This window comes from Pelodiscus sinensis, chromosome 20, assembly GCF_049634645.1.
Source record: "Pelodiscus sinensis isolate JC-2024 chromosome 20, ASM4963464v1, whole genome shotgun sequence".
Lineage (NCBI taxonomy): Eukaryota > Metazoa > Chordata > Testudines > Trionychidae > Pelodiscus > Pelodiscus sinensis.
The window spans coordinates 14,517,894-14,532,733 of record NC_134730.1 but is presented as its reverse complement, the minus strand read 5'-3'; the positions used below and the strand labels follow the sequence as shown (position 1 = coordinate 14,532,733).

Below are 14,840 nucleotides of genomic sequence, written 5' to 3'. Positions count from 1 at the left end.
AGAGTCACCATGAGCATGGAGCACTCCCAGGGCTGATCAGTGCAGAGGTTTAGGAAGAAGCATTCCACTAGCACAATGTGTGCACTTGCGCGTACCGTGCGTCGCATGACAAGCACCCAGATCAACAGACCCCAGAGTTCTCTCCACAGGCTCGGGGAAGTAACAGCAGAAATAGCTGCAGACTGAGATTTCTCAATCTGGGAGATGCCACCGCTAAGCATAGGAAGGACTTCAGCCTCCATGGCCCATGAAGCACACAGCCTCTACTGAGACAACCATCGTTGTGTGCCAGTTTGGGGAGCTTCTTTTATGAGGACACCGGCTCATTGGGACAGGCCTAATTCCCATCAGATTCATTTCATGTGGGCCCCCAAACAGCCAACACCTGGGGTCAACTTTTATGCCCACCAGCCTGGGCTGAATTCAAACTAATAACACTGAGGCAAAAGGCTCCCTTACCCCCTCACCAAACCAGGATTCCTACAGAAATGAAGCACTCCCCTCAGAAGCCTGTTATAGCACCACTGACCAGTAACTGGTAAAAACAGCCCGGGCTGGCAAGAAACTAAGCATGGTCAAGGCTAATCAAGTTGCTCATGGTAAAACACCCCCCTCTGCAAGGCTAGGAGAGCAGGCAGAGGCTGTGCTAATGAGGTGTCCATGCTGGGCCCACTCCTCCAGGGAGTGTCTAGCTAGCCTCTGCACCTCCCAGAACGGGCTCCGCTCACCTGCTCGTGGTACTCAATCCCCATGCTCAGGGTGTTGATCAGAATGGCAATCATGATCCCACGACCAAAGTACTTGCTGTCCACGATCTTCCGGAACGTCTCGCACACCACTTTCCAGAAAGCCAGGATCTGGTTGGTTTTCCTGCCCCTGGTTTTCCCCCGTTGAGGGTCCCTCTGGTCGCTGTAGTGGGCATCCTGGGTGAATTCATATACCCCCTCGCTGTCCGAGTCTGCTGTCTCGTTGTCCGTGAGCTCCACATCATGAGCCAGAGTCTTGATGCAGTAGGGGCAGCTGTCTGGGTTGCAGGAGCCACTGTCCAGTTTCCCACACTGACTGGAAATCTTGCAAGAGTTTTGACAGGCACCTGGAACACAAATAAGCCACGGTAAGAGAGATCTGTTCCCTGCGTGCTAAGTCAGGGGAGCTGAGAGGTCATATGATGGCAACTCCTCGCTCATTTTATTATCATGTGACACACGCTGTCTTGCTGAAAGGAAACTGCTTGATTCCTCAGTCTGCGTGAAGGCCAGAGAGAAGTTACATTTTTGCTCCTCTTTAGGCACTGGCCCTTTAAAAGGGATGAGACCAGCATGCAGCTGGGGCTAGTCAGCTTCGCTGGGGGCTCAGCTGTGTGAGAAGGTAAGGTCTGAGAGTTCAGTATCCAAAAAGGGGCAGAAAGAGTTCTCACTGCGTGCTCCCAGAGACTGCGGAGACTGGCCAGACAGGAGGCCTGGGGAGTGCAAGCAGGAGCAGTGGGAATTCCCTGGGAGTGGCTGCCAGAGTCTCTTGGGAAGGAAGCAGTGGGGAGCTGCAAAGGATCTCCAGAGGGAGGGGCAGTGTTCTCAGTTAAATACATGAGAATCCTGCCATAGGCTTTGAAGCAGGAGGAAAAGGAGAAACACCACTGGGAGGTGTTCTGAGGCCAGGGTGTTCGTAGGGGCTGTATTTGTGGGGGTTTTGCCTGGGTGTGACAAGGGGTCCTTTGCATGGTGAGGACAAGTACACATCCATAAAAATCTAAGAGCGTCTCTTAGGGTATGTCTACACTAGCTCATTAATTCAAGCTAGGTAGGCAAATCAGGCAACTGGAGTTGCAAGTGAAGCCCGGGATTTAAATGTCCCGGGCTTTATTTGCATGTTCCCATCCGGCCGCCATTTTTAAATCCCCCTTAGTTTGAACGAACTGCCCGTGGCTACACATGGCAGTTTAAAGTTAATCCGAACTAAGTTTTTAGTTCGGATTAACTGTTACACTTCAATCCACGAGGAATAACAGTTAATCCGAACTAAGGACTTAAAATTGCCGCGTGTAGCCACGGGCAGTTCAAACTAAGAGGGATTTAAAAATGGCGGCCGGACGGGAACATGCAAATAAAGCCTGGGCTATTTAAATCCCGGGCTTCATTTGCAACTCCGGTTGCCTGATATGCCTACCTAGCTCAAATTAATGAGCTAGTGTAGACATACCCTTACAGACTTCTGGGGCCGCTCAGTTCCCTCCCAACCCTCTTCAAAATCCCAGCACTGCTCAGCTTGCTCACTAACAATATTATTTATTCGCAGGTGCACTCACAATCAGAGCTGGACCATGTCTGTCAGTCAAACCCTGCAAAATCTGCATCGATGGCACATCTCTTGAACTCGTGTCAGATTTGCCCAGTTATTGATGTCAAAAAACAAACAACAAAAATTCTAAACAAGTTGAAATGTTTGGACTTTTCATTTAGAATTTTTTTCACTTTTTTTTTTTTAAAGCCCAAGCTGGGTGTGTTATTGAAGTGAACCATTTCATCATGGGTAGAAAGAGACATTTCATTTGACACAAAATAAAAAACTTTTAAAAAACTTTTTGATTCACCAAAACTGTAGACCTATTTAGGATTTGACTTGACTCACAGTGAAATTTCATATTGATTTTTCAGAATTGCCAGTGAAATCTGTTATTTGCCCACTTTCCTTTCTTATCCTTGGGTTGTGGGGGCAGGATCCACACATCAGGAACTGGCCTTTTTAAGTGTTTATTAAGTGCATAGCAGACATTATATCAAACAAACAAACAATGCCTGATACCTGTTTTCTGCATCTCCCAACACCAGAAATTATTCTCTTAGGCTACGTCTACACTGGCACCCTTTTCCGGAAATGCTTAAAACGGAACAGTTTTCCGTTATAAGTATTTCCGGAAAAAGTGCGTCTACATTGGCAGGATGCTTTTCCAGAAAAGCACTTTTTCCAGAAAAGCGGCTGTGGCCAATGTAGACGCGCTTTTCCGCAAAAAAGCCCCGATCGTCATTTTCGCGATCGGGGCTTTTTTTTGCGGAAAAGGCTACTGTGCTGTCTACACTGGCCCTTTTCTGGAACAGTTTTTCCGGAAAAGGACTTTTGCCCGAACGGGAGCAGCATAGTTTTTCCGGAAAAACAATGACGATTTTACATTAGAACGTCATTGCTTTTCCGGAATAAGTGGCCAGTGTAGACACAGACTTAGGGTATGTCTACACTTGCCCCCTAGTTTGGACTAGGGAGGCAAATGAAGCATACCGAAGTTGCTAATGAAGTGCAGGATTTAAATATCCAACGCTTGATTAGTATATTCGCGGCCGGTCTCCATTTTAAAATGCCAGTCGCCCGGTTTAACTTGCTGTGTGTAGATACGATAGTCCAAGCCAAAACCCTTCCCTTGAATTAACTGCAAAAGCAGCGAGGAGTCCTGTGGCACCTTATAGACTAACCGAAGTGTTGGAGCATAAGCTTTCTTGGGCAAAGACCCACTTCGTCAGATGCATGTAGTTTGCCCACGAAAGCTTATGCTCTAACACTTCGGTTAGTCTATAAGGTGCCACAGGACTCCTTGCTGCTTTTGCAGATTCAGACTAACACGACTACCCCTCTGATACTTGAATTAACTGTTACTCCTTGTGCAGAAAATCCTGATTGCTATTCACAGAATGGCCACCAGGGCACCTGTGCTTTTTTCGATTGCCTCTTCTTTCGAAAAATGTCCCTGTTCTGCGTCCACACACACCTTTTTTCGAAAAAGCTCTTTTGAAAAAGGCATTCTTCCTCATAATTTGAGGTTTACCAATGTCAAAAAAAAAAAAACCTGTGTTCTTTCAATTTAATTTCGAAAGAATGTTATTGCAGTGTGGATGCAGGTGAAGTTTTTTCGAAAAAAAGGGCAGTTTTTTAAAAAAAACAACACAATATGGTCTAGACATACCCTGAGGGAGAAAGTCGACCTAAGATACGCAACTCCAGCTATACGTATAGCATAGCTGGAGTCAACGTAACTTAAGTTGAATTTCCACAGCGTCACCTCTGTGGAAGGTAGATGGGAGAAACTCTACTGTCAACTTCCCTTACTCCTTACAACCTGGTGGAGTACCAGAGTTGACTGAGGTGCTGTCAATTTAGCAAGTCCTTACTAGACCCACTAAATCAAACCCCGGGGCTACGTCTACACTGGCCCCTTTTCCGGAAGGGGCATGTAAATTTCACCAGTCGTCGTAGGGAAATCCGCGGGGGATATTTAAATATCCCCCGCGGCATTTAAATAAAAATGTCCGCCGCTCTTTTCCGGCTTTTAAAAAAGCCGGAAAAGAGCGTCTACACTGGCCCCGATCCTCCGGAAAAAGTGCCCTTTTCCGGAGGGTCTTATTCCTACTTTGAAGTAGGAATAAGACCCTCCGGAAAAGGGCACTTTCTCCGGAGGATCGGGGCCAGTGTAGACGCTCTTTTCCGGCTTTTTTAAAAGCCGGAAAAGAGCGGCGGACATTTTTATTTAAATGCCGCGGGGGATATTTAAATATCCCCCGCGGATTTCCCTACGACGACTGGTGAAATTTACATGCCCCTTCCGGAAAAGGGGCCAGTGTAGACGAGCCCCGGGAGATTGACCATGGCAGTTTTGATCTCCCCATAAATGGAGACAAACCATGAGATTCCCTCAGCCCTTACACTGCATGTCCCAAGCTGCTCAAGTAGGTTCCAGAGGATCATGCAATAACATTATACTTCAACTACCTTTCCTAAATGGTTTTCTGCAGCCCAGAGCAAGACATTTTCACCAGCTAAGGGATCCTTTCCGCCTCATTATACCTTTGGCTATTAGGACTAAGAGAAAGTAATCAACTCCCCCGGAACCTGGAGTGTTAGGCGTTGTAATTAGAGACAGTGCAGCAGCCATACTCCTGCTGTTTGCTGATACTTCAGAATTACCAGCTTCCCCCTAAACATATGATTCTCAAATCGTTCCTCACAATGGCTGCTCCCAGCTGACAGATGGTTCCTTCACTTGATAGTACAGGCAGGATATGCTCCTGTCACAGCTGCCTGTGAGGGGAACGCATGTCTGCAAGCCCACAGGATCCTCATCCAGGTGAGGTGATATAAAAACACAGCTCTCCTGTTCCCATCCCAAAAACCTTTGTCCATCTTCAGAGCCCAACTCAAATCGCGTGTGAGGTTCTAGAATAACTGGAAAATTGTGTCCACTTCACACACAACATTCCAGTCCAATTGGAAAGGTTAAAACAGTGCAAAAGGCCATTGGGCATGGTTTTTTTTTTTTTTTTTTTTTTTTTTTTTTTTTTTTAACTGGAGCACAAAGGGGGCATCCCTGAAAGCTTTGCCTAAAAGGACTTCCAGGCCCAGAGGCTGAGAGAGTTTGAACAACATTTGGCTACATTCCCAAATCCCAGAATGTAAAGGGGGAAGGAATGTCACACAGTGAAGGCCTTAGACTAGGAGTTAGGAGAACATAAGAACACAAGAACTGCCATACTGGGTCAGACCAAAGGTCCAGCTAGCCCAGTATCCTGTCTGCTGACCGCGGCTAATACCAGATTCCCCAGAGGGAGGGAACAAAACAGGTAATCATCACGTGATCCCTCTCCTGTAATCCATTTCCAGAGAAACAGAGGCTAGGAACACCATTCCTACCCATCCTGGCTAATAGCCATTGATGGACCTAACCTCCATGAATCTATCTAGCTCTTTTTAAAACCCTGTTAAAGTCCTAAAACCCACATCCTCTGGCAAGGAGTTCCACAGGTTGACTGTGTGCTGAGTAAAGAAAAACGTCCTTTTGTTTGTTTGAAACCTGCTATCTATTAATTTCATTTGGTGACCCCCTAGTTCTTATATTGTGAGAATAAGTAAATAACTTTTCCTTATTTACTTTCTCCATATTAGACATGATTGTATACACCTCTATCATATCCCCTCTCAGTCTAATCTTTTCTAAGATGAAAAGTCCAAGTCTTTTTAATCTGTCCTTATATGGGACCCATTCCAAACCCCCAATCATTTTTGTTGCCCCTTTCTGAACCTTTTCCAATGCCAATATATCTTTTTTGAACGGTGGCAACCACATCTGTGCACAGTATTCAAGATGTGGGCATACCATGGTTTTATATAGAGGCAATAAGATATTCTCTGTCTTATTCTCTATCCTTTTTTGAATGATTCCTAACATTCTGTTTGCTTTTTTGACTGCTACTGCACGCTGAGTAGATGTTTTCAGAGAACTATCCACAATGACTCCAAGATCTCTCTCTTGAGTAGTTGTAGCTAAATTAGTCCCCATTATATTGTATGTATAGTATGGATAATTTTTTCTAATGTGCATTACTTTACATTTATCAACATTCAATTTCGTTTGCTATTTTGTTGTCCAATCACTTAGTTTAGTTTGGTGAGATCTTTTTGAAGGCCTCCATTCAGTTTCTGGCTCTGCACAGACTTCCTGCAAGATTGTGAGCAAGTCACTTAGGGACCAATTTTCAAAAGTACCGAGCCTCTGCCATGCATTGGAGATGTAGATGATCTGAACATTGACAAATCAGGCCCTGAAGCTCTCTGACCCTCGGTTCCCTCTCTGTAAAATGGGAATAATGATACTCAAGGGCACATTACGAGGATAACATCATTCCTATCTGTGAGGCACTCAGATACTACAGTAATGGGGAGCCATAATTGCATCTAGAGAGACAATGATCCAAACATTGGGCAGGACAGCTAGCACTGACCACAGTATTTTGCCTAGAGAAGGGCCAGAACACCCCACACTTTGGGCCAGTTGAGATCCACATCTGCACCTTGTGGCGTGGGCCCAACTCATTTGATTAGCAAATGCTGTGAAGTGAGGTGACCTATGGGACTGGGGAGAAGAGCTGGGTGAGACAGACTTTTGAAAAACACAGATTTCCTGAGCAGCCATTGCCTGTGGACCTGTGCAGGCGCAAAACAGGGAAGCAAAGATGCTCGCTGGGATTCTGAACTCAGGATTCATTTTGTGGGGTTGACTCAGCCTTACCTGGAAAGCTAGCTCCTAGATCTATCCTGTGGACTGAAAAGAATCCTGGAAAGATTCAGCAGAAAGAAAACAAATCAGGACTTATGTCTTACTTCTGGAATGCAACCAAAGGCTAACCCACTCACCAGTACTCTGCGTCTCCAGGAGCTTGTGCATGGTGCTGTATGGCCCAGGAGGGATATTAAGATTGGTTAGCGTGCTGACCCCAGCATTCACGGTGGAATCTGCTAAGTTTTTCTCTTTCAATATCTCCTGGGAGGTGCTCGGGTGTACAGTGGGATAGACCTTGCTGCCAACCACTTTCGTGGGGAGCCCTTCTGGGCTTGGCAAACTCAAGCCAGGCTGAGGGAGGGATGACCTGCAGCGGATGGGTTCAAAGTGGCAGTCGGCATGGTAGATGCTGTGCACGGACTCTGTGTTGCTGGGAGCTGCGTTGGGGGCAGCATGGGGATTAGCTGGGGGAGGGAGCATGAGCCTGTTGGTGCCATTGTGGAGCGAGCTGGTTTCCACATCACTGATCTCAGGGCTGGCACGTGGTGCCCGCAGGCTGCCATTGCCTAGGTGGTAGTGGTGGTGATGATGGTGGTGATGATGAATAAGATGGTGCACGGATGACCTTTTTCTCTGCTGATGTTTGCATGGCTGCCTCTCAGCCCCGCTCTTCTTCCTCGGGCTGGAGAGGAGACCCATTTTCAACCCTGCCTCTCTATAGGCCTTGACCAGCTGTTTGCTGGCCTTACGGGCAACGTACACCAAGTATTTGAGAAGTTCATCATAGCAGCTCCCCGGTTCTGAAAAGCTGGCCAGCGTGCTGGCATTGGATAGATAGCGGACCCGCTGCTCCTTCATCAGCTGGCTCTCTCGCTGCTTAGTCTCAGAGAACTGGGTAGCAATGACCACTAAGCAGAGGTTGATCATGAAGAAGGAGCCCACCTAAAGGAGAACAGAAGGTGCCATGAGTCCAAGAGAGAGGATGGTGGGGTACATGTGAGATAGCGTGTGTTGATGACTGTTGATACCTGCTACCATAATGGATAGAGCTCTGCGTGGATACAACGTTTTTATCCTAAAAAATGAGCTGTGGATATCCACATTGACATCCACGGATGCAGATACCTGTGGCTATAAAGTGGATATCTGCAGATTTGCAGGGCTCTAATAATGGAAACAAAGGACTCCAAAAAGATTCTATCACTAGACTTGGCTAGCATGTGTCAGGAAAAAAAAAAGGTATTTTTCCCCCCACCAAAAAAAACCTCTCTCACATGTGGGTCTAACAAAACATTTTGCAAAGCTATGTTGAATTTGCTGAATGGTTTTAATCGGAAAAAAATAGTTGAAATAAAATATTTTGATTTTTCGATTCAAACGGACTTTGCATTTCAAGTTTGCTTCAATTTTATTTTGGGGAAAAAAAGTTTTAACCCTTTGAACATAAAATATTTCATTTTGACTGGAACCAAATGGGTTTTACTTGACCCCCCCCCCCAAATTTGTTTTGTTCTAGGTCAATTCAGAAGAATGTTATCCTCCGTCACACTTGTTTTGGTTTGGCCACTAAACCGAACAATAACACAATAATACAGCTAGTCTCTGCCCCGGGGACCTCAAAGTCTAAGATAAGATACTGCTGACAGGTGAATAAACATACGTGTGTGTGTGTGTGTGCATGTGCGTGTGCGTGTGCGTGTGTGTGTGAGAGAGAGAGAGAGAGAGAGAGAGAGAATTAGATGCAAAAGCAATCTCAGGAATCACACATGGTCACCAGTTGAGCCAAACACAGAGCATGGTGGCTTGCAGGCATCAGAGCAGAAATGGGGTTTAAGCATCTGGAAGAAGATGAAGAGTTGGCTTTGTGAAATCCGTCGGGAGAGTTCTTCCCTCAGCATAAGAGAGGGGACAGGAGACAGGGAGATTGTGCTAAGTGGGGAAAGCAGGTGATGCAGGCTGTAGTCATAGGCAGAGCAAGGCTACGTCTACACTAGAAGGTTTTTGCGCAAAAACCCGCAACAGGTCCACACCTCAAGCGTGTTTTTGAGGAAGAAAATCTACAGTTAATTGACAGAACAGAAGTCTTTTTGCAGTGTAGGTAAACCTCCTTCTACGAGGCATAACTCCTTTTTGTGCTACAGCTCTTGCACAAAAAGGCGTCTGTGGACGCTCCTAAGGGGTTTCTTGTGCAAAAAGAACCTATCCGAAAAAGCACAGGTGCGCTCTTTCTCGCGCAAGAGCACCCATGTAGTGAGGACGCTCTCTTGCGCAAAAGTGCATTGCAAAAGCGATGAACTTTGAGGTGTGGACGCGCTTTTGCACAAGATCTCTTCCGCAAAAGACTTCTTGCACAAAAACCCTGCAGTGTAGACGTAGCCCAAATGGTGGGCTGGCTATGCAAAAAGAAATGACATTGGCAAGGTAAGGCAGGGCCATACAGAGGAGGCACTTAAAGGTGAGGGTGGAAGCTGCTTGTGCTCAGTGATTTGGAGGAGGCGGCAGGCAGCGGAGGGACACAAAAAGTGGGGTGAGATGGCCACGGATATGGGTGAGTGTAACTGTGCCAGGGCACTGGTGGCTGGACACATCTGACTCTGACACACAACAGATCAGGGTTTGTATTTCAGCAAAGAGTAGACATCTCACTGACACATTCACACGGTGGAGGCCCCCCTGCCCCATGCTGTCCGCACTGCAAGGGGCACGTAGGCGACAGCCTCTCAGAATCCCCCCGTGGGGCCTCCCACCCCCAGTCTGTACAGATGATCTCATAGATCAAAGAGGACGGAACGTTTATTTTGACACAGAGATTTCGCTTTTTTTAAAACTGTCTGAGGTCTTCTTTGGTTTTGCTTTTTTTTTTTAGATTTGTTTTATGTCTCAGTATATACTGCTTGTAATGATCACAATTAGCTGCATTAGAATGAAGGCATGGAGCCCTTTGATAGGATGCTTTTTCTTCTGGCAGGGTGTGGGTGGCTTGTGCACAGATCCCCTTCTTTGTTAACCAGATTTATGGGGATATTGTTACTCAAGAGCATCAGCTGTCTGTAGCCAAGGATTTGATATTTTATTACAAACTAGGGTTTCATTATCTTCAGTGTTGTGTAGATCATGGGCACAATTCCACCTCGATTAAAAAGAGCAACCAATGACTTCTCAGTCTTGCAGTCTCCCTAGTCCCCCATAATCCACAGACTATCAATGCCCTCAGCTGTTTCTCCTTACTCTGCATTATCTTTGGGTTGCACAGAGTACAAGAATCTGTTGCAGAGCAGGAGGAACTATCACTAATTAGGAACAGAAACCCTCAGAGGAGTTGGAAAACTAGTGTCATAGACTAAACAGCCTTTACCTCTAGGTCACTGGTTCAAATCCAGGACTGGGTTGGAAATGACTATGAATGAGCACAATGGTGTTTGGTGGCCCATGTGCAGTGGTTTTGGGGGGTCTTAGTGCATACTTAACAAGACAGGAATCCACAACACAGAAGCTATCCCAGCTGGCACTTGTGTTGGCCAACCAAGCACATGTGCTGCACTGCAGTTACCAGACTCCAGGACAATCCTTCTGATACTTGTCATTAGAGTAGGAGTGAGGGTGTTTACTTGTGGGTGGAGCCTTTGGTCGGTTCCACGTACCCAAATTGTTCAAGCAGACCAATGCCTTTCAGCAGCAGGAAATTCACTTACTGTTTCAATTACATTTTTTAAATGAAAAGACAAAGCAGGGGAGTCTACTGCAAAGCAGGAAGAAGGATGAGAAGGATGACTTATTACAGAATGGATGTACCCACTGTAGAACAGGAGAACATGTAGTTACCTCTGCTCACAGCTCCAGCAAAATGCAGCTAGATGTACAACTACAGCAGAAATTCACTCACCCCTCACAACCTATTTCACCCCTTTAACAAGGAGAAATGGGGCTGTTTCAATGTGTGTAAAACTCATTGGCATGTCCTCCAATGAGTTGGTTTCCACCTCTCCTGGCCTGGATTAAGGGTTATCTCTGACACCACTCCTGCCCACTCTTCTTCCCATTCACACCACTACATCCTTCCCTGTAAGCCTGAGTGAAAGGGATGCTACCCACTGGGTGGGATGAGAGATCACTCACAATGATCAGAAGGATGAAGTAGATGAAGTTGTAGAAGGAATGAGCATCCATGACGAAGTACATGATGTCCACCCAGCCCTCCAGCGTGATGACCTGAGAGAGGTAGGAGAAAGAACAATCAGCTCACCTGCCAACATCTCCACAGGCCTACCGTTAATATGAAGCATGGGAGAAATAGTCTTCATGCCCTTAGCACCGGTCAGTGACAATCTCCACTGTGCCAAGGCCATATACTACAGCTCAGAGGGCAAAATCCTGCTCCCGTAAAGTCAGCAGTGAAATTTCCAATTAATCTCAATGGTGCTGCATTTGGTGGCCCAGTTTTGTAACTCTAAAGTAGGTTCACGCTGGGGGGAAGGACATAAGCCAATGTAACCCAGTACGCTCTCACTGCGCCAGGAATGGCCTTTTCCCCCCACCTCTTGGGTTAGATATTAGAGTATAGTGGCAACTTTCTATTTCAGATAAACTGGTACGGTTTGGGATAGAATACCCCATGGGATGGACTCGTGCTTACAAAGGGTTAATATATCATTTATTAACATGCTTATGTAATGCCACCTAAAGTGGTAACTGGAAACATACCTCATATTAAAAAGCTTTATGGCAATGATGCTTTGAGGCTTGCAAGAGCTGACAGTGCAAAGAAAAGTGATGCACAAACTGAGCTGGAAGAAAACTCTTGGGTGAAATTCACCCTCTGCAGAAAAGCTTCTATATTTCTTAAATCCCAGTTAATTCCTTAAATGAATTTTAGTGGTGCAAATATTTCTGCACAGGAGAGGATTTCACTCCAAGCAAGGAAGGCTTCCTCAGGCTGGACATCAAATTGCCTTACTGACAGTCTCTGGGGCTCTTGATTTACTGCTCAAGAGCTTTCTGTGCATGGAATAGCCATAGGAGAGCAGGTCTGGTCATGCAGATATTTGTAAACCTAGCACTGATAAAGGCAGATTTGACCTGATCTCTGAGTTGTCACTTTTAGCAGGAGTGAGAATGGAAGCCCACCCACCGTGCTCACCTGAAATATTGCTATCCAGGCATATCCAATGTTGTCAAAGTTAATTGCTCCTTTGAAGGGGTTGTGCTCCCCAGCCGAACAGTTGGTGTAATACTGGTTCCAATTGACACAGGAGGTGTTAGTGGTGTCATTATAGGCGTAAAAGTCCAAGGTGCACTCCAGGCCTTCTTCCCTCCGGGTGGGGATACTTCGGCAGTACCGCATTCCGTTCTCCCGAGGCTGGGAGCAAATGAAGGGATTTTCATCCTCATTCTCTGTCTGATAGTATCCTTCCAACTCCACTGTGTAGGGCCTTAAAGAGACCAGAGAACGTTGGGTTTTGCACAGTGACTAAAGGCAATCTGTCAAGATAACAACAACAGCACTGCAGATATCTGACAACTTTTATCCAGAATCTCAAAGCATTTTACAAAAATGATTTAATTCACCTTGCAGAAAGCCTCTATGTGATTTCATATTATTAAGCCCGTGTTGGGAAACTAAGGCTTGGTCTACCCCTTAAAAACTAGATTGACTTAGCTATGCTGCTCAGGAGAATGAAAAATGCACATTCCTGAGCACTGTAGTTAAGCCGACCTAACTACTGGTGTAGATGCAGCTAGATCAATGGAAGAAGTCTTCCCTCAACCTAACTACCACAGCCTGGAGGAGAGGATTAGCAAAATCGCTTCCATCAATGGAGGAAGTGTCTACTGTATGCTACCACTCTGGCACAATTGCACTGATGTAACTGGGCCTCTGTAGTGTCTCTAGTGGAGACATGGCTTGGGGGAAAGAGAGGTGAAGGGACTTGCCCAAGGTCACTCAAATGGTCAGTGGCGGCACATGGAATGGATTTAATGGATCGTGATTCTTACTCTTCTGCTAAAGGTAGCTGGGATGTAGTGGGCCAAGCTTCACTGTGAGCTACCAGGGGAACTGACAGCCATGCTGGGACCCTGGGTGGGGAGAGGGGGGCAGCTCCATGCTCCTGAAAGAGGCGGTGCCTTGGGAAGAAGGGGTGGGGCTGGAGCAGCAAACATGCCATACTGTCCCCATTCCCTCCCCCCCCCTCCGCCCCTGAGCTCTCAGCAGCCAGAGCCCTGGACCTTTTATAATCACGATGCCCTGAGCCAACTGCCTTCTTTCCCCGCCCCCCCATTGGTAGGTCTGGGAGTGACTTCACCCAGATGTACTCTTGGTTTACACTGATGGAAGAGGGAGCAGCATCTGTCCCTCACATTTTACATCCTTTATGAAGTGAGATGGGAAGTCAATCAGTTAAGGCCAATCTATCATCTGCTCTCCCAGAGGTGCTGTGAGCATTTGTGCAGCAGGAGAATGCATTGTTTGGACAGACACCTTCACAAGGCAAGTGCCACCCAACGGTCCCTACACCACTGCTAGCTCTCTTGCTCTCTGCTCAAGGTGATAGTTCAATATCAGACAAGCGGAACGATTCCCTACAAGGGGGTGCTGGAACAACAAGTCCGAATCCCATGCTCCAGAGGGGACAAAACAGCCCCATGGCCAGCTGGAAACTAGCTTATTCTTGCCCAATAAGCGGCTATTTCCTTAATACCACCTGGATTGTCACGGAAGCTTGCAAAGCTATTTTTAAGACTAGTTCAGCCCACTTAATTCCTGAAGAATTGCCTTTAATACCATTCAAAGCTTAGTTAAACCCCTGGAATTCTGGCTCAATTAAACAGCCCCCAAACCAGTAGCTGCATTGGATTTACCCAACCGCCATCAATTCATTTGCTCTACTACCCATTTGCCTAAAGGGTCTTTTCATGTTAATGAAAGGCCAGCTCCCCTCCCAGAGAATGAAACTACAGAGGTGAAAGAAAGAGGAGTGAGATTGTCCTATCACCTCTTGGCATGATTCCTGGGCTCCCTACACTGTTTTGCATGCAGGCCTCACCCTTCTAGTATCGGGAGTAGAGTTATATTTACTGTAGTTCTGTTTTGATGTTTCGGACACTGGTTCTTTAAGAGGAATAACACTGAGGTCCTGGTTCGCTGCCTGGGAGTTGTGACATGTGGAGTGTAGTGAATAGATACCAGGGAATCACAACCATTTTGCCCCTTGCTAGATCCAGACTAGGGGAGAGTGGAATTGGAGGGTCCCAGTCTGGAAAAGACTGAGAATCACTGTACTAGGGGATATTTAGAATAAGGTACTGGAAGGATTAATACTCCAGGCAAGGGGTCTGGCCAAGAATAATCTAGAATTTGGAAGCCAGCAAACAAATTTGATCAGAACAATCCTCTCCGGCCTTAAAAATCGATGCGTATGAATTAGCTCCTTGGGGAGGGACTGCCTCTTCCTGTGGGTTTGCACAGCCCACAGCATCATGCAGGGCATGCTCACTCCGGCGGTCTGGCTGAGATCTTTAGGTGCCACTGCTACCAATGCAATAAATAGTCACAGCTGCGGAACGGGGCTCAGGTTGTCCGGACACATGGAGAAAAAGTCACGCAGAATGTATATGCTGAATCTGGGAAATCTGATCAAACTCTTTCTCCCAGGTTTTTCTAATGCACCTGTCAACCAGGGTGCTATCTAAGCACTGTACAACAATGACAGGCAGTGCTGTGTGTGCTGGAAATGGCACTCTTGTCACAACCTCCTTTTTTCTAGCAGCAGGGCGTGCCTGGGTGAGAGTTAGGGGGTTTGTTGGC

At 46.5% G+C, this 14,840-nt stretch overlaps 1 protein-coding gene across 6 annotated transcripts in view; it reads right to left on the bottom strand.

The window, feature by feature from the left end:
- Nucleotides 1-14,840, bottom strand: part of CACNA1G (calcium voltage-gated channel subunit alpha1 G) — a 332,806-nt gene that overhangs the window by 137,598 nt on the left and 180,368 nt on the right. For all 6 annotated transcript variants that reach the window (XM_075903781.1, XM_075903780.1, XM_075903782.1 and 3 more), the window contains exons 6-9: nt 12,174-12,465; nt 11,153-11,245; nt 7,171-7,978; nt 729-1,093 (exon numbers count right to left, since the gene is read on the bottom strand). In XM_075903781.1, coding sequence (XP_075759896.1) covers nt 729-1,093; nt 7,171-7,978; nt 11,153-11,245; nt 12,174-12,465 — 1,558 coding nt within the window. The remainder of the gene's footprint in view (nt 1-728; nt 1,094-7,170; nt 7,979-11,152; nt 11,246-12,173; nt 12,466-14,840) is intronic.